At 37.1% G+C, this 27,478-nt stretch overlaps 2 protein-coding genes across 4 annotated transcripts; one reads left to right on the forward strand and one right to left on the reverse strand.

Moving 5' to 3' along the window:
* The first annotated feature begins 274 nt into the window (after nucleotides 1-274).
* krt15 (keratin 15) lies at nucleotides 275-3,989 on the forward strand. Of its 3 annotated transcripts, XM_055184571.2 has the most exons (8): nucleotides 275-525; nucleotides 574-830; nucleotides 1,136-1,218; nucleotides 1,618-1,774; nucleotides 1,966-2,127; nucleotides 2,458-2,583; nucleotides 2,731-2,951; nucleotides 3,780-3,989. In XM_055184571.2, exons 1-8 carry the CDS (start codon nucleotides 303-305, stop codon nucleotides 3,880-3,882), a joined length of 1,332 nt encoding a protein of 443 aa, XP_055040546.2. In that variant the 5' UTR covers nucleotides 275-302; the 3' UTR covers nucleotides 3,883-3,989. The 3 variants fall into 3 exon arrangements, with proteins under 3 accessions (XP_055040546.2, XP_055040544.2, XP_055040545.2); XM_055184569.2 differs by having other exon boundaries at nucleotides 275-830; XM_055184570.2 differs by having other exon boundaries at nucleotides 275-830; nucleotides 3,783-3,989.
* Nucleotides 3,990-4,131: 142 nt separating this feature from the next.
* LOC129427812 (keratin, type I cytoskeletal 19) lies at nucleotides 4,132-8,806 on the reverse strand. Its single transcript, XM_055184572.2, has 6 exons — nucleotides 8,182-8,806; nucleotides 7,357-7,439; nucleotides 6,942-7,098; nucleotides 6,437-6,595; nucleotides 6,093-6,218; nucleotides 4,132-5,199 (listed from the first exon to the last, which is right to left on the reverse strand). Exons 1-6 carry the CDS (start codon nucleotides 8,482-8,484, stop codon nucleotides 4,969-4,971), a joined length of 1,059 nt encoding a protein of 352 aa, XP_055040547.2. The 5' UTR covers nucleotides 8,485-8,806; the 3' UTR covers nucleotides 4,132-4,968.
* Nucleotides 8,807-27,478: the final 18,672 nt, after the last annotated feature.

A 27,478-nucleotide genomic window follows, 5' to 3' on the forward strand; every position in this document is an offset into this window, starting at 1 on the left:
CAGATGGCTGTTTGAGAACTATGTGTCAGATTTATTGTGCAGACTTGAATCAGCAGTCTTGCTGTTGCTCGTCTTTTGAACATATCTTCAGGCTATGGGCTCTGAGAGCTCATTCCAGGCGTAAGTGCATTTTCACCTGCCAGATCTTCTGCCTACAGGCATACATTGGGTGTAGAGAGAGGTTTTGAGTTCCCTTACCTCCCACCTCCACCCACACTCCCACCCCTTCCCTCACCACCGCAACATATAAATATCCAATCGTTTTCATCTGTGCACCACATTATTTGTTCTCCAAACCAGCAATGAGCTCCTACAACAGCCGTGCTTTGGGGATTTCCCAAAGTGGAGGGTCCATACGGGGTTTAGGTGGAATGACCCGCACCTCTTTAATTGGTGGGGGCGGTGGAGGTATGCGTGCAGGCAGTGTGTATGGAGGTGCAGGGGGGTCCGGGGTTCGAATCTCCACTGCGTCAAGCACCTTTTCATCTGGTGGCGGAGGAGGCTACGGTTTTGGTGGTGGAGCACGTTCTGGTTTTGGTGGGGGAGCAGGCTACAGTTTTGGTGGTGGGGCAGGCTCTGGTTTTGGTGGGGGAGCAGGCTTCGGTGGGGGCTTCGGAGGAGATGATGCCGATTCCGGTGGCTTCAACGAGAAAGCAACCATGCAGAACCTTAATGACCGTCTGAGCTCGTACCTGGAGAAGGTACGCTCTCTGGAGAAGGCCAATGCTGAGTTTGAGCTGAAGATCAGACAGTTTCTGGAGAACAAAACTTCACCTCAAGCAAGAGATTACTCTGCATACTATGAGACAATCAAGCAATTGCAGGATAAGGTACTTTTTCGTAACACAGCTCTTACATGCAGCAACACTGACTGTTTACGCAGTAGCTGCAGGGCTATTGTGAGTGTATGGGTGTGGTCGTATCCTCACTGAGTTTTCTGCAAAGCAATAAACAATCTTGCATGTAGCACACACAAAAATCCACATGCATGTGATAGTCTGATGCATTAGATCATATTTGCACATACATTGCAGATTTCTTCTTGACTGCATTTCTAAAATATATGAAAAGCTAAAACGCTTTATGCATAAGCAACAAAACAATATTTGAAAGCTCTCTTGTCTCAATCTGACAGATCCTGACTGCCACCTGTGCGAATGGAGGAGTTTACCTGGCCGTTGATAATGCAAAATTGGCAGCTGATGACTTTAGAACCAAGTAAGTCCAAATCTTTATTAACACCATTTCGCACCACTTACTGGAATTGTACACAACAATAAACTGCCCTCTCATCCCACTGTCAAAAAAGGTCACAAATGGTCTCTACAGCAGGCGATTCAAGGCCGGATCTGCACCGGATCCACACCGGAGCTGCTGACCTTGGCACGGATCCGGTGCAGATCTGATCCAGAATTGTCTACTGTCTCTGGTCGATAAAGTACACCTGTGCACCTAGAGTTCATATTACACTTGTATAAGTATATATATGCATACTGTATCTGTACCTTTATATATATACTATATTAAACCTTTTTAGATGGTCCCAGTGACAGCTTGGGGTCATTTTCTGACCATTTTTAAAAATCATTAGTTAAATCCTCTATTGTATCCATACAGGTATGAGAACGAGTTGTCCATGCGTCAGTCTGTGGAAGCAGATATCGCTGGACTGAAGAGGCTCCTGGATGAGCTAACATTGGCAAGGTCTGACCTGGAGATGCAGATTGAGGGCCTGAAAGAGGAACTCATCTTCCTCAAGAAGAACCATGAAGAGGTGAGCAGAAATCAATCTTGGGAGCGGTTTGCTCTTCAATTTTTAACAGCACGCTTTTTCTTTCATCTTGTCTGAGTCATGAAAAGACATCTTTCTTGATGAGGCAATAAAATGGGAGCTGTAAATTGCAGCAATATAAATGTCAACAGTCTGCCTCAGGGGACGTATTAAATTTCTCCCTCATTTTTTAGGAACTGGCATCCATGCGCAATCAAATGAGCGGTTCGGTGAATGTGGAGGTGGATGCAGCTCCTCAGGAAGATCTGAGTCGTGTGATGGCTGAGATCCGTGAGCAGTACGAGGCTGTCGCTGCCAAAAACAAGCGTGACCTCGAAGCCTGGTTCCAAACTAAGGTACCACAGAGCAAATAAATCGACTTCATTTCTACACCACCCTGATTTATCATTGGTGCAATTGGTTAATCTCATTTTTCTTGGGGTATATGATGGTAGCTTTGTTTTTAAAGGTGACGTGTGTAATGTATGTGCCAAAAGTGGCACCAAAAATGGCTTCCATTGGTTGGACAAACAGAGAGCAATGTTTTAAACATGCAATAGTGTTTACATTTCCGAAGACCTCTTCATACAAATGCCTCATTTAGATATTAAAAGATACATTAAAAGATGTGCTTAAATACAGCTTAAGTGCCACTTCACTAAACTCTGAATGCTGTTTATCTCCAGTCAGAGACGCTCATTAAGGAAGTTGCAGCGAGTACAGAAACTATACAAGCAACCAAGACAGAAAGCACTGAGCTCAGACGCACTCTTCAAGGCCTGGAGATGGAGCTGGAGGCTGAACTCAATAGGGTACGTATTAGTTTTTCTTAGCTGATTTAGGCTTGACTTCTAAAGCAGACCACACCAGACTGGGAGACCAGCAAACCATCAAATACTGGTTTAAGGTGTTTTCTTTATTTAGTTAAATGAAAATTCCCTCTGTCATTCATTTAACAGAAAAAATCACTCGAGGCAACCCTTGCGGACACTAATGCCCGGTACTCCGCAAAACTGAATGGCATGCAAGGTCAAGTAGCAAGTTTGGAGGAACAGATTTCTCGTCTCAAAGTTGACATAGACAGACAGTCGCAGGAGTACAACATGCTGCTGGACATCAAGGCCCGACTGGAGCAGGAGATTGCAGAGTACAGAAGACTGCTGGATGGCGAAGCAAGCAGGTATAGTGGAGGTGTTGGAAAAGTGCCATTGAAGAACCATTTTTGGTTTCCCAAAGAACCATTCATTAAATGTTCTTTCTTACGTTCTTATATCTAAATAACCTTTTATGTAGCCAAAAGATTTGTTGGCTCTTAAATGTTTCCTTATTTAACCATAAAGCCAAAATGGCTCTTCTATGGCACTGTGTATCATCTTTATTTTTTAGAGTGTTTAGTGCCATTTTCAGCCCAGTCTCACGAAATTTCGTTATATAGTCACATAGTCGTCACATAGTCGTGTTTTTTCGTGATCGTATAACGAATTCCAGTTTTCGTGTGATTGTCGCGTATTGGTTGCTCAACTGTTTTGTCCTATTTTCTTACCATTGTCACTTCGGTTTAGGGTTCGATTTACATAAAATGACATCCCTACCCAAACCCAACTCTAACCCTAACGCCAGGCGACATATAAAAAAATAAATCTGAAAAAATAGTATAAACCAATGTATAAAGTGACATTCTAATGCAAGCACCGAATCTAACCTTAAACCGAAGCGACAATGGTTTAAAAATAGGAAAAAGCAGTTGAGCAACCAATACGTGATAATCACACGAAAACAGGAGTTCGTTATACGATCACGAAAAGACTCGAAAATTTGCGATAATAGCACGAAAAAAAAAAAAAAATACATGACTATATCACGAAACTTTGTGAGACTGGGTAGGCCATTTTACACGTTATTGTAAATTTACTGGATAATAATCATATCCTACATCTTAAGACTTAAATTTGAGATCAAACACACAAGGAATTCCTGGTATTTATATTTTCTGTCTTTTCGTTTGCAGCAGCAGCACAACAACTAGCAAAACTTCCAGCACCTCTGTCATTGTCAAGACAATTGTGGAAAACATTGTTGATGGTAAAGTGGTTTCAACTTCTGAAGATTAAACTTCTAAACCCATCAGACTCTGCTGTCCATCTACAGCTGTCACATGAGTCTTCAGGCCTTCTGATGCACTTCTGTTACAAATAAAATCAATGATGACACAACACAACTTCTGGTTTGTTTTGTGTTAAATAAATGTATTGTTTTAAGACGATGTCAAAGCATTTTCCAAGCAAGCAATAGCTGTAATTCCACTGTTGAGGTTAACTAGATATATATAGGCTATAAGTAATAAACTTTATTTTGGTTACATGTTACATTTTTGTCACTTGCGAGATATATGGTATTCAATTATGAGGTGTTTACAAGGTGCCAGTTAAGTCCCACAACAGAACTAAGTGTTTAAATCTCAAAAGCTAAATTTGCTAAAAATTTTTCTAAACCCATATATTCCCATTCACATTATAATTTCTGGTGTAGTATGCCAGCTAAATCTCAGTATATTATCTTAATTGTAAAAAACACAATTTTTAAACAGAGTTGGTCTGATATGTAAGTGATGATTTTAGCCAGATTTGTTGTTTTTCTCTTTGTCATCCACCTTCTCACTGCTTTTCACAGCACTTGTATCATCAGTAGGTTTAGCCTTCATACCGTTCTCAACAACACTCGCATCCACAGTAGGTTCAGCTTTCTTGTTGTTGTCAACAGCACTTGCATTCACAGTAAGTTCAGTCATTTTACCATTTTCAACAGCACTTGCATCCAGAGTAGGTTCAGCTTTCTTGTTGTTGTCAACAGCACTTGCATTCACAGTAAGTTCAGCCATTTTACCATTTTCAACAGCACTTGCATCCAGAGTAGGTTCAGTCACTGTGTCTAAAGGAATTAGATCAGGTTATTTTATACCCCACTGTACAAAAATAATCTTTAATTATTCCAAGAAACAGCGTAGGTTATTAAAGAAGTTACTTACCGTGTTTGTCACTGTGAAGACAGAATCGTTTCAAATGAAAGAGAGGAAAAAAAAGCTACTGTCAGTAAAAGATTATTAAAATAAATCATACTGCATTCAACATTACTGCATTAACAACTTCAAGAAGAGACTACATCACAAAATATCAAAGAAAATAAAAAGTCCCCAAGCCTCACATTTCCTCTCCAGAAACCTGATCCTGTATTTTCTCGTATTCTGCGATCTCTTGCTCCAGTCGGGTCTTGATGTCCAGCAGCGTTTCATACTCTTGCTTGTTTGTGGCAATTTTAGAACGGAAAAAACTCAACTTGTCTTCCAGGCTGGTAACATGGACCTGAAAATTAGTTAACTGGGACCAGTATTGGGCATTTCTTTCCTCCAGCGTACCCTCATCAACTATCCTCTGTGGATAAGAAATGGTCATGGTTTATTACGACTATTTATAATGCATAAACTCTGAAAACATTTGACTCTAATAAATGCTAGGTTGTTTTTAACCCAGGGATGGGTCACTATTGGACAGAACACACTACTGGGTTAAAAAAATGACCCAACTGCTGGGTTGTTTCAACAAGGTTGATAACCCAGCAGTTGGGTTAAAACAACCTGAAGCTGAAGGGCTCGGTTTCATGTTGTGCCTAACAACACCCTTAAAAGCAACCTTATTGCTTTTATAAAATGGCAATTATTAAAGCAAAAGATATGTATCAATGCCGAAGTGAAACCAGTTAAAGCCTTTCTTTTGCTGAAAAAATTGTCCCTGTCTGACAGGGGACAGCAACAAATTGTATCGCATGTTTACATTGCTAAGGGTGCTGCGTAACTGTGCAGTGGTCATAGCTGTATTTTATTATAAATAAAACACAGCTATTGACCAATCAGAAACAAGGACTGGAACTTCATAAATTGAAAGTGTATTCTAGCCACTTGTTTGCTGCTTTTCTATCGCTATTGGATCATAATTTTAATCACTCTTCTTACAAAACGTGTTTTCATCTGATCTTACAAGCAGTGATTGTTATTTGGTACTTTAGGCTACATAGTGTATAAAACCCTTTTGGACCTCATCTTCTGCTTTAAGAAACATGTTTTTCTAAATCACAGCACATTTCCCTGGACTGCTCCAAGAAGCTGGCAGAACTGGTTGGTGAAGGGGGTAAGGCCACAATAACACAACTTTCTGGAGCTCATGTTAAAAAAACTTTCTACATAGACATGTTGCCACAGAGATGGAATGTAATGAACACATATGAGTGAGGGTGACTGTAGGGATTGTTTCTGTGCACTTATATTCACCATTTTTTGTTGGAACTGCAGATCAATCTCTAGTTTTCGGTATTCGTTCTGCATTTCTCTAATAAGTTTTATGTTGTTCTGGAGCTCATCGCTATGTGTGATCTCTTCATTTTGCGGTTTGTTGCCCTGCAGTTAATATAAATAAAACCATTATAACATATGAAATGCTAGATTATGATTTGAGATTATTCTGTGTCTTTACACAAATTCACATGTACAAAACCTTGCTATAATTTATACTAAACACAGAATAGTAAATAAAATACTTGGTATCACATGACTTATGAAATACATTTATTGTGTTTAAGCACAATGGTGGGTGTAGTTTTAAGAGGTAGGCCTACCCTATTTTGATACCAAGCCTCCAGGTCTGTTATATATTCCTTAGCCGCGGCATTTAAGTCTTCAGGGTTGCCTGTTATGGCCTTTTTCAGGTCCATAGAGGGCGCTGCATCCACTACAACATCCAACTTACCACCATTGTTCCTTACAGAAGCCAAATCCTACAAACATGAAAAGTCAGAAAATGTATTTTAACAGATGGATTGCATGTGAATCTGTCTGTGAAATCAAGAGTGGAACCTACGAGATTTGGAGCATCAAAATTTAAATTTGGTCATTGATTTTACCTTAATTTCAATACATGGTTAATATTAAAGCTATTAACCTTAGAGAACCCAATAACCCTTCTCTTAGCAGAATTAACATTGGGCATATTTCACCCTGGGTTCTCCAGGGTTAAGGTTATATTTACACAGAATGTTCTTTACATTGTGTACATTGGTTTATGTAGTAAATCACCAAAAAAAAAAGACTTAATAAATATGAAATGAGTGTCATATCTCATACCTCATCATGTTTTTTCTCCAGAAAAGCAAGGTCCTCCTTGTGACCTTCATATTTTAACTCCAAATCTGATCGCTCCAAGGTCAAATTATCCAGAACCTTTTTCAGACCTTCAACATCAGCTTCAATAGCTTTTCTCATGAGCAGTTCATACTCATACCTGATGTAAAAACAATGAAACATCTGATGTCATTTACTGACTTTTTTTAAAGTGTTATAAAGTAGAATGTTTAGAGAAAGTTTTTTGACAGTGCAGATTTTAAATTCTGCTACAAATTATTTTGAGAGTAAATTAATGATAACAAGATTTTTGTTTTGGGTAGACTGTTTTAGATTTATAAGGCAGGAAACAATTAATGATTTGCTTTTAAATGCTAAACACTTAAACTGGATATTCGAAAGAAAATATATTTCTCACTTCATTTTGAAGTCTTCAGCTGCTAGCCTGGCATTGTCGATTGCCAAGATGACCTTGGCATTATCTTTGGAAACTACATTAAACTGTCAAGAACAAATGTATATGTTTATATATGCAAGATTCAATGGAGACAAAACCAACGTAACAATAAAAGATTAAAAGAGAAGAAAAGAACAGTCTGGCATCTACTGTAGATTATTATTATTATTTTTAAAAAAAATTGGGGGGCTGTCTGTAAAAAAATTATTGCCACTGAATGTGGACAAAAAGTTATTTTCTTTCTTAACATGCACACAGTAAGTGACCTTGAAAGGTACAGTAATACAACTATGGCTGACCTGAAGTTCAAATATTTTGCTGTAAAATAGCATTATACAAATAAATATGGATTGAAATAGACACTAGAGAATCCACAGTAAACTTAGAAGAGCCAAAGTTTCCCATACAGGGAGTAAACTAGTCCTAGACTAAAATAAATGTAAGAGCTGTCCAGACTGAAAACAAGTTGCACTGATATATCTTTAAATACATCAGTGCTCTTTGTTTAGCCTCAAAATGCACACAAGTAATGTTTTTGTTAATGTTTGTTAAAACTAGTTATATTTATTAATTAAACTAAGGCCTAGTCCTGGCTTAAGCTAATCCCTGTCCGAGAAACACCCCTAAATGTTTAAGGCTCATTAAGCATAACATCTTTACAGAAAGTTTTGTCCAGTTTCACAAATGAGATCAGTTCACTAATGCCATGGCTAAACGTTGATCCCAGAAGTTATGTCACTTTTTCTGAGGCTCATGTCTGAGCTTCTCACCCCAGTCTAAACTTACCTGTTCCTTCAGGTCTTCAATGGTAGCCAGGTAGTGAGAGTGGTCAGACGTGGAGTGTGTGTGACTCTCATACCACTCCCTGATCTTTTTCTCCAGCACAGAATTGGCCGTCTCTAGCAACTTCACTGTTGTAAGATATGAAGCTAGACGATTATTCAGATTCTGCATGGTGGCTTTCTCATCAGCGGTCACATCCACAGTATCAACCGGGTTGAAACCTCTTGGAGAAGAAAAGGTGGAGATGAGCGTTCCTCGGCCACCGGCTCCCCCATAAACGCTGAGGGTTCTTGGTGTAGCAGGCATAATTAAGTTTTTGAGTGGAGATGGAAAGTAAGGCACACAAGCAACTTGTTTAAGCGTGACTTTAAAACATCCTGAATCGGACCGCTCTGTTGGCTTATGTTAAATACCTGTCCGTGATGGGGGAGGGAAGCAGAAGTGGGCACAGAACAACATTCATTCTGCATTCTTATGAACTTCTGAGGAAAACGTTTTATAGTAAACCTGCACATCAACATTTTTATGCTGATAAAATTGCTTCGATGACGTTATGTTTTCTCAGAGGGACGGCTACAGTAGATAACACTTTTTAATGTCTGAATGCAAACCTGAGTACTGCTGATGTTGATGCTGTGATACCATCTTTCCGCCTCTCTCAAACATCAAAGTTATTAATAGTACATTTTTCGGCATGGCTTTTTTTCAAGATAGATATCTAAAAACACGCTCAAACTTTTGGTATTTTTGGTAGTTCAATAAAAATAAATAAAATTCTGTCATCGTTTACTCACTCTTAAGTCATTCCAATTCTCTATACATTTCTTATTTTGAAAAATGTTTTCAATCAAACTAAATTGGGCACTATTTACTTCCATAGTATTGTTTTTTCTTACTATGGAAGTTAATGGTGCCCCAGATTGGCTTGGTTAAAAACATTTTTCTAAATATCTATATTTGTTTTAAGCAGAAGAAAAATTTATACAGGTTTGGATCAACTAAATGATGACAGAATTGCAATTTTGGTTATATCCCTTAAACACAAATTTCCAAAGGAAGAAATCTTGCTGGCTTCAAACAAGGACACCAGTGGCATCAATGGGCAGATCTTTCACTACAGATGGTAGTTTAATGGGCACCATATTTAAAGCAATCACAGTTCAAATATACTTATTAAAACAGTAATAAAACAGTGATTTTAGGCACATGATGTGTTTGTTTTATGTCACAACATATGGTTCAGAAACACAGAGTGATGTCATCATAAAGTATCAGTAAACATAGTTATCTGATGTGCGGTTCCATGGTAAAACCATGGTAAAACTAGTACAACAACTAGCAACTCCAAGTAAACAAATAAGAAAGTTCAATAACAGCTAAAGTGAACTTTAGAAATGAAAGTATGTTGGAAAATATGCCAAAACCTCAAACTTTTTGCTTTTCTTTAGGCTGTATAACTGGCAGTGTGTCATTTTAGTGCATTGGCTTTGACCAACTACACTAGTCAAAATTTTAATTGGATCAAAACCTTTTATAAAAGTTGTTTGAAAAGTTTGAACAATATCTGTTCTTAGGACAACTTTGATGAACTTTTTTGATCCACTTCAAATATTGACTATAACTATAGTGTATTTGTATGACTACAAAGATTCTGGTGTGGTGGAGGATGGAATCCAAGCGCAGACAGCTCCTAACTTAAAGACGTTTATTAAAACATTAATACCCTCAAGGGGGCAAATAATGACAAGAACTCAAAAATATAAACATGACAGACGGACGCACGGCTGGTCAAAATGAACTAAAACAAGACACGATTCTGACAGGATCCTGACACAAAGGTTGTACCAATTTGTTTTTAACACATATCCTATATATATATAGTGTTATATAAGCACACATTTTTAGTAATAAAGAGTCCTTATCCTCTTTGTTGTCAAGCTTGTGCCAGACGGTTTCAGCAATAACAAAATAAACAAACAGCGTTCGTGGAACAAATGTAACTTGCAGTTAAACTTTCACAAAGCATCAATAACAACAAAGTCCTTTTAGAGTAGTTTATTTCTGATAACAAGCAAAATAAATAAAAAGTACATTACCTTAGTTCAAATCATATAGCTAAAGTGTATCAAAAACTACACTGAGCTTATGTCACTGTGAAAAAATTTGTTCTATATAATTTATATAATCTTAACTACAGATCGGCTGCCGAACCTCCCTTCACATAGTGGTGATGCATGAATGCCATCTCGTCTTACCCTTTAGGAAACCATAACATTACTTTTTTCAATGAGGTATTTGTTCCAAAGTTCAGTTTAGCCACTAGCCAGACCAAACAGACACGGGAGGCTATGTTCCGTACAGACGGATAACTGCAACAACGTGCGTCGGTCCGATAAAACAGTCTATTGGGAATCAGTTATATAACATTTAAAACAAAAGGCTAAAAGGGTTACCTGTTATCCTGGGCTTCAAATCCGTTGCAGAAAGAAGGAGTTCTGCAAAAAAGAGGCTTTTAAAAACATTACATTGTTGTATTTAATTTTTTTACACACATGTGATGTCAAATTGTTACATAAATGCAATATCGCTCTCATAGCCATGTGATATGGCTCTATAAGGTTATCCTCTGGCCTAATGCTGACCTAGCAATATCAGACTTTTACTCAAGCATTTTTGCTTTAGTACAGTGAGCGGGAAATTATTTGATCCCTGTGGATTCTTGCCCACTGACAAAGAAATGTTCAGTCTAACATTTAAATTGTAAGTTTATTTGAACAGTGAAAGACAGAATAACAACAAAAAAATCAGACTCCACTATGGCCAAGACCAAAAAGCTGTCCAAGGATCTCAAAAGACCATCGTCAAGCAGCATGACAGTGACCCAAAACACACAGCCAAGGCAACAAAGAAGTGGCTCAAGAAGTAGCAGCATTAAGGTCCTGGGACTTTATTTATAAAATGCGTCATAGAAACAATCCTAAATTTGATCTCATGATAATTTCTTGCTTGTGATTGAAAAAACGAACGTACGCACAGAAAACACATGTACCCCTTTATTTCAGATGTGAAATCTACAAATAGCACGTGATCTTGAACTTGTGTGCAGCTGAGCAGTTTAAAACGCCTTTAAACTATGCTCAATTAATGTCATTGACATATAAAAGAGGGCCTGTCAAAGTTCAAATCCTTTTTGAGCTTAAGAATGCCTTTTATTTCCAAAAACCTGCACCAAACGAATTACGAAATTTCATACATCATCTCAGACGCACAATCAAATCAAAACTCTTTATAAATGAGACCTCTGGAGTGTCCTAGTCAGTCTGTAGACCTTAATCCCAGACAGTCTGTGGAGGGAGCTAAAGGTTTGATTTGCCAAGTGTCAGCCTTAAAACCTTAATGACTTGGAGAGAATCTGCAAAGAGGAGTGGGACAAAATCCCTCGTGAGATGTGTGCAAACCTGGTGGCCAACTACAAGAAACTTTTGATCTCTGTGATTGCCAAAAAGGGTTTTGCCACCTACCAAGACATGTTTTGTGAAGGGGTGAAATACTTATTTTGATTTTTCAACTTACCATTAAAGTTATAGACAGATCACATTGTCAGTGGGCTAAACATACAAAATCAGCATTTTTCCCTCAATGTATTTTCACTTTTGTTTTAAATGACAGACTTAATCTTCCTAGGCATGGAGGATATCAGTGTTGCACAGATTTCTAGAGAAATGTTGTGCAATTCTCTTTTGTATAATTTATTTTATGTTGCCCTACCTTTTTAAAAAAAATGCCTTATTTATCTTTAATAAGATTCAAGTCAGGCGACATAATTGTCTAGATCATAGTTTCACTTTATTCTTCTTCAGAAACTTGTGGATTTTAGCATGCAGCGTTCTTTAGGGCCTCTGGATACCGCAGTCATCTTGGTATACCCACAGGTATTCATGATCTGTAATCTCCCCAACACATTTTGCACTCCTACATCCTCATATCCTCACACTCCATTTTACTGATCATCACACTCCCATCTAAATTGAACACATTTATTTTGGTCTCAAATGACCAAAGATTGTGATCCCAATACTCATCAAGCTTTTTTCAGGTTCTTTAGCAAATTTTAATCTGCCGTTTTGTTGACAAAGAGCAAGCAGGAATTTCTTTATTGGACACTGTCTATATGTTGACATTATGTCTTACTCATGGTCTGAGCTCTCACAAAAACTCAGATTTCTATACAGATAACCCATGTGCCAAGTGTGAAGTATTTGCTTTGAAATATGGTTTTATGCATATAGGGTTTAGAAAAATCAGAAAAATCATCAGGTCCATAGTAGGCCTTAGGTAAATACAACCTCAAATGGAGTGCAGCACATTACATATTATACTGCACTGTACAATTGGTTCAACTTAAGAAAGTAAGTTACCTGGTTTCCTTAAAATTTTGCGTTAATTCAATTTAGAAAATATTAGTTGACACAACAATTTTTTAGTTAAATTAACATAACTTTTATAAGTTATGAGTAAACCAACAAATCTTTTTTACAGTGTGTCATCATGTATTTAACAAAAACTAGATCACAATGAAGAAGTCAAGTGTGAACAACGTCTCGGTTACATATGTAACCCTCGTTCCCTGAAGGAAGGTAACAGAGACGTCAAATAGTGACCCATGTATTGGGAATGTGCTTCACAGGACCAATCAACTTCGAGAAACTTGAAAACGCCAATGAACTTGTCATGCAGGTATTTGCATCTGCTGCCCCCCCCCCACACACACACACACACCGCCTTGGTATAAAACGAGCGGCAGGCACAATACCATATCAGCTATTTTTGCTGAGAAAGCCATGCATTCTGTGCCCGGCCGACATCAGCAATGGTACAGCAGGGCCTGGCAGCGGGACGTGACGTCTCTGTTCCCATCCTTCAAGGAATGAGGGTTACATACGTAACAGAGATATTCAGTGATAGACATATTTGAAAAATCCCTACCAAAGCGCAACGGGAGCTGCCCCTTCCATTGCCTGCGTAAACCTTCCGTCTCTAGATCTGAAGAGGCTGAACCTGGCTTAATGCAGAAGGCTGGTCACTACTTGTTCCTTAACCTACGGTAGTTAATTAGCCAAACTGGGAAGCGAACCCATCTGGGCAGAACTAGGAACGCTGCGGAAGCCACCCCCTAAGGAGGTATCTACTCGGTAGCGTATTTTATATGGAACAACCGATAGGTTCGCCAAATCGAAGTCTCTGAGTAGTCACATTAACTTGACAGAGATGCAGAGCAGGCTCTGCTAAGGGAAAACGTGGGCTGTTAGTATTAACCCCACAGAAAATACACATATAGGAACCCCACGTATGGGGACGCTATATGGATGCCTAGTGCTCAACACAGGTTACAGTAAATACATCTGATGAAAGGCTGACAGCTGATGGTCCGCAACATTGGCTGCCGAGGCAGAGGAGTAGTACCAAACGTTTTGTAAATCATCAATGGCACTAAATTCGCTCCATAATGTCAAAATCTGACAGTGGGTGGAGTCACCATCATCTGAGGTGTGCTGCTCGCATCTTCTCGCATCGGCCAATTAATTGAGCGATCCTGGAACACTCAAAAAAATACACTTTAACTTTTGCCAATTTTACTTAATTCTTTCATGTTGTGATAACTTAAAAATGTCAATTTAACAATGTGAACTTAAAGGCGGAGTCCACGATGTTTGAAAAACGCTTTGGAAAAGGAGACGGGCCGACTACCAAAACACACTTATAGCCAATCAGCAGTAAGGAGCGTGTCTAATAACCGACATCCTTGCCGGGTTGCGTATGTGTGGGGCGGGTCTTTCAACCGAAGATCCAGATTCTATTGGGGTAGGGGCGTGTTTGTTTAGGTGATTTCAAATATCAACATTGGCTTTCAAACATCGTGGACTCCGCCTTTAATTTAATCTAGTTCGTTCACCAAAAAAGTGTGTCTTGTCAGCTTTACTTAAACTTATTTTCTCAGCCAATATAAAATTGTTGTATAAAAGTAATAGATTAATAAAACCAATACAGACTTGCATCTCATTGGCTAATGATTTTACAGTGTATTATGGGTAATTGTTGTTCTGGCAGAATTGTTGTACCCTCTTGCAGAAGTGTAGCACTGTTAGATAGGTACCCGAGTAATAAGTGGCCAAGTATTAGTTAATTAACTTGTTCTGATATATTTTAGAACAAAACAAACAATGAAATGGTTTGGAATGCAACATTGTCTTTCAAATATGTTTGTGATATGTTTGATTAACTGCATTAAAAAAATGTTTATTTGATAAGTTGTACTGAGCAGATGCACTTTGATTGATTCTGTTTGATTAACTGTACTAAGGTTTGTTGAGTTTACTTAAACTTTTTTGTAAAATGAACTAAATTATTGTTTGTTGAGATTACTTAAACATATTACATGGAACCTGTTGACATAATAATTTTAATTAAACCCAACAATTTTTTTGAGTGAATGTGAAGAGCACGAAGAGACCTCAGTTTCTTCTGACTCCAAAGGAGGAGGTGATCTGTACCTAATTGATACAAACAAATTCCCTCAATCATCCATTTATCAGATAGAAAAATGTATTGAGATAACTCTTGCGGACACTAATGCCATGTACTCCGCAAAACTGAGTGGCATGCAAGCTCAGGACTACAACATGCTGCTGGACATCAAGGCCCGACTGGAGCAGGAGATTGCAGAGTACAGAAGACTGCTGGATGGCGAAGCAAGCAGGTATAGTGGAGGTGTTGGAAAATTGCTATTGAAAGACCATTTTTGGTTTCCCAAAGAACCATTCATTCAATGTTCTTTCTTACCTTCTTATATCTAAAGAACCTTTTATGAAGCTGAAAGCTTAAATGTTTCCTTATTTAACCACACAGACAAAATGGCTCTTCTATGGCATTTTCTATCACCTTTTTAGAATGTTTGTTGACATTTTACACTTAATACACTTGTATAATAATTATCCAATATCTTAAAACGTCAGTTTGATGGGATTAAGCATATAAGATCAAACACACAAGGAATTCCTGGTATTTATATTTTCTGTCTTTGTTTGCAGCAGCACAACAACTAGCAAAACTTCCAGCACCTCTGTCATTGTCAAGACAATTGTGGAAAACATTGTTGATGGTAAAGTGGTTTCAACTTCTGCAAATTAAACTCCTAAACCCATCAGACTCTGCTGTCCATCTACAGCTGTCACATGAGTCTTCAGGCCCTTTGATGTACTTCTGTTACAAATAAAATCAATGATGACACAGCACAACTTCTGCTTTGTTTTGTGTTAAATAAATAAATTTATTGTTTTAAGACAAAGAATTTAAACAGAGTTGGTCTGATAAGCAAGACGTGATTTTCATAGCCAACTGAATAGTGATGATTTTAGCCAGATTTGTTGTTTTTCTCTCTGCCATCCACCTTCTCACTGCTTTTCACAGCACTCGCATCCACAGTAGGTTTAGTCACTGTGTCTAAAGGAATTAGATGAATAAAAACAGCGTAGATTATTAAAGAAGTTACTTACTGTGTTTGTCACTGTGAAGAGAGAATCGTTTCAAATGAAAGAGAGGAAAAGAAAGCTACTGTCAGTAAAAGATTATAAAAATAAATCAACCTGCGTTCAACATACTCCAGTAAAGTGTAAGCAAGTTTTACATTAGCAACTTCAGGAAGACACTACATCACAAAATATCAAAGAAAATAGAAATTCCCCAAGCCTCACATTTCCTCTCCAAAAACCTGATCCTGTATTCTGCAATCTCTTGCTCCAGTTGGGTCTTGATGTCCCGCAGTGCATCATAGTCTTGCTTGCTTTTGGCATATTGGGAATGGATCAGACTCAACTTGTCTTCCAGGTTGGTGACATAACCCTGAAGATTATTTAACTGGGCACAATTTTTGGCATTACATTCCTCCAGCCTATCCGCATCGGCAATCCTCTGTGGATAAGAAATGGTCATGGTTTATTACGACTATTTATAATGCATAAACTCTGCTAATAGTGATCTGATAATATTTTGTAAAGTTGTGGAGTACCACTAATGTCCCTACTGAAAAGACTAACTAAATGTCTAAATGACAGCACATTTCCCCGGACTGCTCCAAAAAGCTGGTCGGAGAAGGGGGTTAGGTAAGGCCACAACAACACAACTTTCTGGAACTCATGTTAAAAAAAAACTTTTGTGCTTAGACATGTTGCCACAAAGAAGGAATTTAATAAAATATTTGGACACATATGAATGAGGGTGACTGTAGGGCTTGTTTCTGTGCACTTATATTCACCTTTTTGTGTTGGAACTGCAGATAAGTCTCTAGTTTCGGGTACTCGTTCTTCATTTCTCTAATAAGTTTTAAGTTGTTCTGAAGCTCGTCGCTATGTGTGATCTCTTCCTTTTGTGGTTTGTTGTCCTGCAGTTAATATGAATAAGACCATTATATCATATGCTAGATTATGATTTGAGATCCTGAAATTATAGCTTTCTATTCTGAGTCTTTACACAAATTCACATGTACAAAACCTTGCTATCATTTATTCTAACCACAGAATAGTAAATAAAATACTTGGAATCACATTACTTATGAAATACATTTATTGTGTTTAAGCACAACGGTGGGTGTAGTTTTAAGAGGTAGGCCTACCCTATTTTGATACCAATCCTCCGGCTCTGTTATATATTTCTCAGCCGCGGCATCAAAGTCTTCACTGCTGCATGTTATGGCCTCTTTCGGGTCCATAGAGGGCGCTGCATCAACAGAAACGTTCAACATACCATCAGCATTGTTCCTAACAGAAGCCAAATCCTATACGAACATGAAAAGTCAAAAAGTGTGATTTGCGGGCAAGTCTTACAGTGAAATCAAGACTGTAGCAAATAATAAGATAAGATAAGATAAGATAAACTTTTATTGTCCCGAAGGAAATTTGTTTTAGACACACAAAACAGCTGCTGCACAATAACATACTACATACATACATTTATACAGTGCAAAGAGTATACATTGAACCCCACCCAGTGTTCAACACACCCTTGGTCAACATAACATATGTTGTTACACACACTAGGGGTTGAAGGAAAAAAAAAAAAAAAAAAAAAAAAACTATAACTATTTACCACTACCTAACTTATGGTTTAATGCTTTAATGGACAGTGGGACAAAAGAATTTTTAAAGCGGTTAAGCCTACATTGAGGGACTCGGAAGCGTCTTCCCGAGGGAAGAAGTTGGTACTCGGGGTGAAGGACGTGAGTAGGATCTGAAGTAATTTTTTGGGCCTGTCTAGTAATGGTTTCTTCAAAAAGAGTTAGGGTTAGGCCTGAGACTTACACATAACAGTTCAACGTCAGAGTTGCAGATTTTCTCCCGGACTGTGTGTTGTCTACACCACTTGTCATTTATGTACAAGCAGAGACCACCCCCTTTACTTTTTCCTGACGTCACACTTCTATCGGAGCGAATGTGCGAAAACCCGTCTATTCCAACTAGACCGTCGGGGATCTCTGGATGTAACCAGGTCTCAGTAAAGAGCATGATACAAGACTCACGGTACTCAAAGCATCCTCTTGTTAAAGTTCGAAGTTCGTCCATTTTGTTCCTGAGTGATCTCACGTTACTCAGAATCATGGATGGCAGTGGGGGTCGGCTACCTCTCTTCCTTAATCGCTGCCGTACACCTCCTCGCCGGCCCCTTTTCCGCGGTCGCTGCATGCATCGTATTTTCATATCTTCGGACAAGCTTACAGTAAACGGTGGGGAGGAATCGACTGCGTCTCCACACCATCGCAGCGACATAAGCACTTCCCTCGAGTAGACTCGCACCCCATTCCCCCCGGTGTTGCATGTAGAGAGGGGGTCGCATAATAGCGACATCGTCAACAACAGCAAAAAAAGTAGTAAAACACACACCGCCATCTAGTAGTTCTCCCAATCCGTGAAAATCATACACACAAAAGAAAAGGAAAACGCTCAAGGACTGAGCATACAAAACAAAACCGAGTTGTTTTGGACTATTTTAAGCAAACAAACAAAACAAAACAGACAACAGCAGCGTAAATGCGTGTCCATGTCGCCCGCTGAGCTGCGCCATCTTGGCCAATCAGATCACCTGATTTGAAGCATCCAAGTATAAATTTAGTCTTTGGTTTCACTCAATCTTTGACATGGCTTTACAATATTAAAGACAACAAGGTTATATTTTCACAGAATGTTCTTTACATTGTGTATATTGTGGTTTATATAAACAGTAAATCACAAAAAAATAAATAAAGATGTGAAATGAGTGTTATATCTCATACCTCATCATGTTTTTTCTTCAGAAAAGCAAGCTCCTCCTTTAGATCTTTATAGTTTAACTCCAAATCTGATTGACACAAGGTCAAACAACTATCCAGATAGTTTCTCAGACCTGCAACATCAGCTTCAATACTTGTCTTTATGCACAGCTCATTCTCATACCTGATGTAAAGAAATGAAAAATCTGTTTATTTAAAAAAGTCTTATTTAGTAGAATGGTTTAAGTTGCCCTCTGTTATACAATGAATGCAGGGGGACATAAAATACACAAAAACAGTTATGAAAATGGTTATAATAATGCAGTTTTTTAACATTATTTTGTGTTCATAGACAAAAGAAACATGTGAGAGAAACATTAATGATAACAGATTTTAGTTTTTGGTTAAACTGTTTTAGATTATGCTAAACTTAATCTGGATATTCAAAAGGAAAAAAGGTTTCTCACATCATTTGGAAGTTGTTAGCTGCTTGCCTGACGTTGTTCACTTCCAAGAGGATCTTGACATTATCTAAACAACCATGGCTGACCTGAAGTTCAAATATTGTATTGTAAAACAGCATTATACAAATAGAAATGGATTGAATTAGACACTAGAGAATCCACAGTAAACTTAGAAGAGCCACTAAGTTAGCATGTTTAAGGCTCATTAAGCATAACATCTTTACAGAAAGTTTTGTTCAGTTTCACAAATGAGATCAGTCCACTAATGCCATGGCTAAATGAGGATCCCAGATGTTATGTCACTTTTTCTGAGGCTCATGTCTGAGCTTTTCACCCCAGTCTAAACTTACCCGTTCCTTCAGGTCTTCAATAGTAACCTGATAGTTAGATCGGTCATACCACTCCCTGATCTTTTTCCTCAGCTCAGCATTTGTCTTCTCTAGCGACTGCACTTTTGTTAGATATGAAGCTATACGCCTATCCAGATTCTGCATGGCGGCTTTCTCATCAGCGATCACATCCACAGTATCATCCGGGTAAAAACCTATTGGAGAAGAAAAGGAGGAAATGGGGGTTCCTCGGCCACCGGCTCCCCCATAAACGGTCACATCCACAGTATCAACTGGGTTGAAACCTCTTGGAGAAGAGGAGGAGGAGATGCACGTTCCTTGGCCACCGGCTCCCCCATAAACCCTGAGTGTTCTTGGTGTAACAGGCATTATTAAGTTTTTGAGTTGGAAAGTAAGGCACACAAGCAACTGTTTGAGCGTGACTTTACAACATCCTGTTAAATACCTGCCCGTGAGGGGGGAGTGAAGCGGAAGTGGGCACAGAACAACATTCATTCTGCATTCTTATGAACTTCTGGGGAAAACGTTATATAGTAAACCTGCACATCAACATTTTTATGCTGATGTGACGTTATGTTGGAACGGCTACACTAGATAACACTTTTTAATGTCTGATACACTGAAAAAACGAACTTTTTGGTGTAGTAATATTTATTAGATTAACTCTCATAATTTCTACATAATAATATTAACATTTATTGAAAACTAGATTTTCCTAAGTAAAATGATGATAAATACACAATTAATTCATGTAAAAAATGAACTGTGTGGGAAAAATAAGTCTTATTAGATATTTTCTTGTATTATTTAACTGTTTTATAGTCACTGCACATAGTCCTAAAATAATTAAGTACATTTTAATCAAAAACTTTAGCTTATCTTAGTTCATTTTACTTAAAAATATTAAATCCATTACACTAAAAAATCTAAGTAAAATTTACTTACATTTATTTGCACATGTTGTAAGGAATACCCACAATTCTTTGCGCCTGAATATTTTTATTTTTTAAGCTTTATCACAGAATAAGAACTGATAAGAACTTTAACTACTTAAATATTTGTTAGCAAAATGTCATAAAGGCTTAAGCTCTTATATTATTGATGTTGTTTTGTTGTAAATAATAATTTTGTGAAGTCACCGTTTAGGTGATCAGTGTTTCTTTACATGAAGCCTGTTCAAAACAGTGTATTGTAATTCTCTCCACAGTGCTGATAATGCATGTCAGAAACACAGTTTGTGTGCGTTTCTGTTCCGAATCAAGTTTATTCAATGACTGACTTCTTGTCAGTCATGAATTGTTTGTTATAATGCCATTTATAACACTTAAAAGAACTAGGTCCATATTAATATGTTAAAGAAAATAACAAACAGAAAATATGATTTATTTAATATTATTAGGACAGCAATGCTTCAATTTTTTTTAAAAAACCTAATAGACTTTACCTAAACAATTAAAATAAATCTAACTTCTAAATAAAATAATTAAGTAACATTTAATTAATTATTTACCATATGTTTATCATGCAATTTTAAGTAAATTTTATTAGATTTTAGTAGGTAAGTTTTACTTATAAAAAAGCAGTAAATTTTACTTAAAAAAAGTTCGTGCAAATTGTTACAAGGATTTTTTAAAGTAAATTTTACAAGTTGTTTTTTTCAGTGTAGTAATATTGCAAACCTGAGTACTGCTGATGTTGAGACTCTGATATCATCTTTCTCCCTCTCTCAAACATCTAAGCTATTAATAGTACATTTTTCTGCATGCCTTTTTTAAGCTATCAAAAAACATGCTCAAACTTTAAAGAGATTGTTCACCCAAAAATTAAAATGATGTCATAATTTATTCACCCTCATGTTGTTCCAAACCTGTATAAATTTCTATTTATATCCGCTATGTACTTCACAAAAATTTTTTTAAGGTAAGTGGTTGCAATCAATTAATTTAAGCTACATTTAAACAAAAAAGATTAGTTATGTAAAGTAAAACAAAAAACTTTTGTTTAAATGTAGCTTAAATAAATTGATTGCAACCACTTACCTTAAAAAATTGAGTAACTTGAACTTGGCAAGCTGCTGCATGTTCGTGTCTGTTTTAAAGATCGCTCTGAATGGGATCTCTATGAAAAGTCCGTCACAAAAATGGTTTTACCTCTGCTTTTTGCTCAAAATGTGGTGTTTTTGGAGAAACCTACCCATATTCAAAAGCTGATTACAAAAGAACTACTGAAGGTAGGATGAAACAGTTTTTTTTTTTTGAAAGCAGAGGGTCTGTTCTTTCATTTGGTATATTGTATGTTTATATATTTGAAGAAAAACATTTTCTGGAAGGCCTTAAACTTTTGTGAAAATCATGAAAACGCTGGCGCTGGCTGGCAAATTTTTTAAAAAACGCTGGCGAGGAAAGAGTTAAAAGCCATAAAGTACTTCATATATAATTACTACTACAGTACTAAAACAGTGATTTTAGGCACATGATGTGTTTGTTTTATGTCACAAATCCCCATATTGTTGCAGAACACAACAGAAACATAAAAAACATCAATAATGTTACAAAGAGTGTGAATAAGTGAATAAGTTGAATGAACAAAGATAGTTATAGATCCAAAATTCAAAATTTAAGTCATGATTGCTTGACTTTTTGAGTACAAACAGTATTAGGGCTTTCAGGGTGATGTCATCATATAGTATCAGTTAACATAGTTTTTTTCAACCCCTGAGGACTTAACTTAGCACCCTCTTATATACGTTACATTATTACTATGCTCGCTATTATGGTTAATCTTAGCCGCTGTATTCTGCTGTTATGTTTATGATTTTTCTGTGTTTTCTCCTGCATCTATTAATGTAAAGCTGCTTTGAAACAATTTAACAATTGTGAAAAGCGCTATATAAATAAAATTGAATAGTTGATTACTATAAATTCTTGGGCTTTATACTATATATCAAATATTTACTATAAGTACTTGAAATAAGTATCTAGAGCATCAAAAGAACTATTCTGACGGGATTAGTTTTACATGGGTAGGTGGGGTAAAGCAATTTTTATCAGAGCTTCTCGGTGATTTTAGTCCCCTCCGAATGCTCTATGTCAGTAATCATTACGGACAATGTCAGTAAAAATGACGGCGACTTTTACCTTCTGTTAAAAGGTCCGGAGAAATTACCTCACGCAATACTAATCCAGTGCGAATAGACCAGCTGTAAATATACACGTAAATTGCGTCATTTACTTTTAATTTGCGGGTTTCTTTTAAATATAAAAGCGCTTAAAGAAGCATTTGCTTGCGTTCTACAAGTCAGTGGCAAGTCAGTTTCTGAATAACACGACACAAACTTAAAAAAAAGTCAAATTTACTTCTCAGAGGCACGGACCGGTTTATGAAATTCTCCCCAAACTGAAATTAAACACAATGTTTCGCGTTTTCCTCGTCTGTGTGATGATGTTTGCACATCTGATATCAGGAAGCAAGGTAACGTGCACGTGAAGACGAGAGGTGACGCGCTGCGTAAACGAGTACCCTCCCACTTCTGAATGTTTTTCTGAGATTTCTAATCCCGTCCGAATTGACCATTAATATTACAGACGTCCAGTGGTAAAATTACATAACGCCATCTACCTCTGTAAAACTAATCCCGTCTGAACAGGGCTTTAAAGCTATTTTTGATGGACATATTTGAAAATGTGCGGTTCAATTGAAAGATCCTTAATGTGTATGGATCTGTCTGCACTGCCATTGGTGAAAAGATTCACACCAATTTTGCGTTTTCTGTGATTTGATTGACAGCCCTGTATTGAGTAGCATAGTCCTGCCTTTTGTTGAGGTCTTATATCTGCCATATTATCGCCTACAGGAATAAACTGCTGTCCTGGGCTGTTTTCATTCCAATACCTGTTGGTCTGTACAGTAGACTGCATGGCAAACATGTGTGCAGATCAACTCTCAAAGATCTTGGATTATGAGTTTCGCTCAAGGCATCAAAACTATAATTTAAGACATCTAACTGACGACAAACAGTATTGCATTTCTCAACAGTTCCAGATTTATGAGGTAGATCATGAACCATTTATGCATTATAATAACACAAAAGACCCAATGGCATACACAATAAATTATATGTTAGATAATTCCATTTCATTTGTGTGACAACTAACTAACTATAATGAGGAACCATTTGTACGGCAAATGAATAGAGCTGTTTTAACAGTTCAATTTGCCAAATAAAGATGTCATGACTAGGCATTATCACACTTTGTATTGCACAGTCAAATAAATAGTTATCACACAGTGTTACATGAGTGTGAATACCTATTAAATGTAAGACATTGAACGAGCTTGACCAAACTAGTTTTTACTGTTGAGTAATTAATCTGGGGTTTATTAATGCCAACAGATGCTTTTTTTGTCAGGATCCTGTCAGAATCTTGTCTTGTATTATTCTTTGTGGCAGGGTTCTGACAGTACCATGTTTTGTGTGGGAAGACGTGGTCATTGTATTGGTTTTATTAGACCACGTGTTTCCTGTCACTTTTACCCCGCTCCCTTGTAATCCTCTCGTCTTTATTGTTTAATCATTGTCACCTGTCCCCTTCATTATTTCTCCCCTATTTAAAGTCCTTGAGCCCTTTGTTCTGTCTAGGTTCATACTGTTTTGTTCCTGTCGCGTTGCAGTCATATTAGATCCAGGTAAGTCAAGTTCATTGTTGTAGTGTTAGTCTAGTCCAGTTTATTGTCTTGTTTAATGTCTAGTCCTGTCAGTGTTTTGTTATTCAGTTTGATTTTGGTTTTGCCCCATGATCGTGGGCTTTTGTTTTCCTGTTTTGTTATTAAAGCAACACCAAAGACTTTTTTTACCTTAAAATAACGTTTCCAAAAAAGTTTCAGTCGTTCATCCACTCGAAACAGGATAAACGGCACTTTCACATTTGCTTTGCAGCCCTCTATCGGCCAAAACCGCACTAAAGAAGTTTCCAACCGTCGGGTTGCGGTCCTGTAGTTCGAGTGAAAACTACAAAAACTTGCTTTACGGCAGACCTACAATTTAATCAGAGCCAGCTTTGCTGCAGTAGGCTAAATTATTTACAACAGTGGTATTAGACAATTCTGCTTCCAACCTGTAGGGGGAGCAAAGAGCAAAAACTCTTTAGTGTTGCTTGAAAGTCTTAAGTGTTTATCTACTTGTGGCTGCGCTTGGGTTTGTTCTCAACCATTCCTCACATTCTTAGACCCTTGTTTAATCTCATCTGATCAACTTGCATATTTTTTAAACATAAACCTTAAGAGTGCATTTTTGAAACCCAGCTGAATGTGAAAAATGATCAAAAGGGGCTTTGACATCTGGCCTTATAGTGGTCATGAAAAAAATGTAAATATTCATCAAAACAACATGCAGTTTTTAAATTAAAGTTTATATTATGGAGGGAAACAGGGCCGGAGTGGGACTCATTTTCAGCCCTGGAGTTTCATGCCTTAGACCGGCCCACTTTAGTTCACGACTGAGTATTAAAATAATATCTTTAAACCCTCAGTAGTATAAGTCTGCACTGTTCTCTGCAGCCTTGCAATTCACTGTATTTTTCAAATATATAATTTCATATTCCGTGCAAATGCAGTAAACAATTATAATTTTTGCCATAATCATGCAGCCCTACCATAAGACCATAATATTACTAAAGTAAACTTATTCAAAAACTAAAGGAAACAAATGTGTTTTTTCCTCTATATTTCTATTGGGTTGATAACGTTTGGAAACCCCTGATATACAATACACAAGCAAGATTTATCAAGTATGTATTGGAAACAAATGGAAAAAATCTGTATCTTTTTTTTAGTACTTAGATCATGTCTATTGCTAAATAACGTAGGCCTACATTGTGTTAAAAAAAACAAAAACATCATGGATATACTTTTGAAACTACTTTTTTTCAAATAAACTAATGAGTTTTGCATCAAATAGATTTTTGTTCCTCTTGCAAAAAACGATGAATAATGACTATTCATAGAGAATTCATCTATGACTTGGATAAAAAAATACGTTTTGTAAATTCTTTTCCTTTTAGAAGCCAGCCCGTTTGTATTAAGACGCGCTCAAGTTTATTTAAAATATACGCGCGGCCGGCAAGCGCACTCAAAAGACGCGCTCAAGTTTATTTAAAATATAGACACGCGGCGTCAAGCGCACTCAAAAAACGCGCTCAAGTTTATTTTAAATATAGACGCGCGGCCGGCAAGCGCACTCAATATAGACGCGTCTGAAACAAAACTCGTGTTCAAGTAAGCGCTTTGAAAACCAGAAGACAGCGGCACGTCCTGCGTTTCCAATGCGTTTTAGATGTCATGTCAATGAACCCTAATGCAAGAATTCTTCCAATAAGTGGTCGGGACTCGGGACACAATCAACTTGTGCATAAAGCGGCGGGGACATCTCTCACCCGCAAATATGCGTCATCCCGGTGGCATGACAACACCGGCCCTCGTGACCAAAAAAAAACAGACCGGCCCACCGGGATTCCTCCCGGTTCTCCCTATGGCCAATCCGGGCCTGAAGGGAAAGCAAGCACTTTTTCACACAGGGCAATGTATGATTGGAATTTGTTTTCCCTTCATAATAAAAACATTCGTTTTTAAAACTGCATGCTGTGTTTACGTGTTATCTGTATTAATATAAAAAAATTCATGATCTAAGAACACTAAAGTGTGCCAAACATACTAAAAAAAATCAGAAAAGGAGTCAAAACTTCTTTTTCACACTACTTTGTCCACACCTGAGTTAAGAGACCGTTATTGAAAAAAGCTTATGATAAAAAATTTGATCAGAACATTATAGGCCTGAAAGCCTATTATTGAACAGGTAAAAATCTGCAGGACGGTAGCTCACCAGGAGCAGTGTTGGAGATCCCTAGTCTATAGCAGTTCATATAATGGACAGTCGTCGTCCTGTGGTCTTACAGCAGTACAACACACTTTGGTAGGTTATTTTTAAACAATCTTCAGTTTTATTCAATTGAAGAATAAAAGACGTATATACCTGTGATGGCATAAAGATCTTAAGATAAATTATGTGTAATTTAAGCATTTATAAAGGGTGTAAATAGTGACACCTAGTGAATCATGTCCTTAAACAAATAAAAATAAAAAGTGGGCATACAGCCAAGCTCCCTGGAGTCTGCAGATGTCCTGAAAATAAGCTGATTATCTTTTGCTTTAAAATCAGTGAGTGTATTTTGATCTCTGTGCAGATGTTACACCTGAAGGATATAGGATTCAGTTTCTTGAATGCAAATTTGATGTATTTTCTGAGAGTTCACTTAAATTTTGACTCAAGAGTTCATCTCATATATATACATCTGTATTGTATTTCACTTTTTTATTTTTTTTATCCGTAGATTTTTTTTTGTTTTGTTTTTTAAATCTGTTACTAGTCATAGAATTGAGAATGTTTATGTATTACTGAGTAAACTTGCTATGGTAAAAAAAATCATGTCTCAACTTAAGGTTCTTAAGAAAAGTTTTATTCATTTTGTTTGCCTTTTGCAAATAATCACATCTACATAAAATAGCTTGAAACGGAAATTTAAAATAAACATAAAATAACCCCCATGATTACAATTTTAATCAACTTGAAATTACAATTAACTTTAACTTTCTTGACCAGTGAGGAGTTGCTATGAATTATAAAAATTAAGCTGAACTATATAACTCAAGCTAATTCTATTTTTTTTTATAGCAACTCCTCAGTCAAGGAAGTTGAAATTAATTGTAAATTTAAGTTGATTAAACTTAAGTGCAACAAGGATTTTTCACAGTGACCTATAAATAATAATCTCTTACCTTTAAACTTAATGGGTAACTTAGCATAGTTTATCTGTGTTTATATTACAATAACTTAGCGCAGATACAGTACTCCTTTCTCGTCACACCTAGCTGTATACATTAAGCACAGAAATAAATAATAGGAGCAAAGCTGTATTTACTTAAAAATGAAAAACTGTTTGGATTTACTATAATAAAACTAATGGTTCCCAGTGGAACTCGCTGATTTAAAAGTTAGTACACCTTAAGGAAATTTAAATCTTTTCTTTTATGTCTACTTCAGTTTTTAATGACTCAGACCATTTTGCAAGATGTAAACAACAAAGGAAGTGCTTCTGGACCAGTGTTATTTACATCTTGCAAAATGTATAGTCATG

This window comes from Misgurnus anguillicaudatus, chromosome 14 (assembly GCF_027580225.2).
Source record: "Misgurnus anguillicaudatus chromosome 14, ASM2758022v2, whole genome shotgun sequence".
In the NCBI taxonomy this organism is placed as follows: domain Eukaryota; kingdom Metazoa; phylum Chordata; class Actinopteri; order Cypriniformes; family Cobitidae; genus Misgurnus; species Misgurnus anguillicaudatus.

What these genes read in the sequence shown, in the direction of transcription:
- LOC129427812 (XM_055184572.2), bottom strand. Translation starts at nt 8,484, where the DNA reads ATGCCTGCTACACCAAGAACCCTCAGCGTTTATGGGGGAGCCGGTGGC. An exon ending in TTGAAGACCTGAAGGAACAG is followed by an intron (nt 7,440 to 8,181) that starts GTAAGTTTAGAC and finishes TGTTCTTGACAG; the next exon opens with TTTAATGTAGTTTCCAAAGA. An exon ending in TGCAGTTCCAACAAAAAATG is followed by an intron (nt 5,200 to 6,092) that starts GTGAATATAAGT and finishes TCTTATCCACAG; the next exon opens with AGGATAGTTGATGAGGGTAC.
- krt15 (XM_055184569.2), top strand. Translation starts at nt 303, where the DNA reads ATGAGCTCCTACAACAGCCGTGCTTTGGGGATTTCCCAAAGTGGAGGG. An exon ending in TCAAGCAATTGCAGGATAAG is followed by an intron (nt 831 to 1,135) that starts GTACTTTTTCGT and finishes TCAATCTGACAG; the next exon opens with ATCCTGACTGCCACCTGTGC. An exon ending in GCTGATGACTTTAGAACCAA is followed by an intron (nt 1,219 to 1,617) that starts GTAAGTCCAAAT and finishes GTATCCATACAG; the next exon opens with GTATGAGAACGAGTTGTCCA.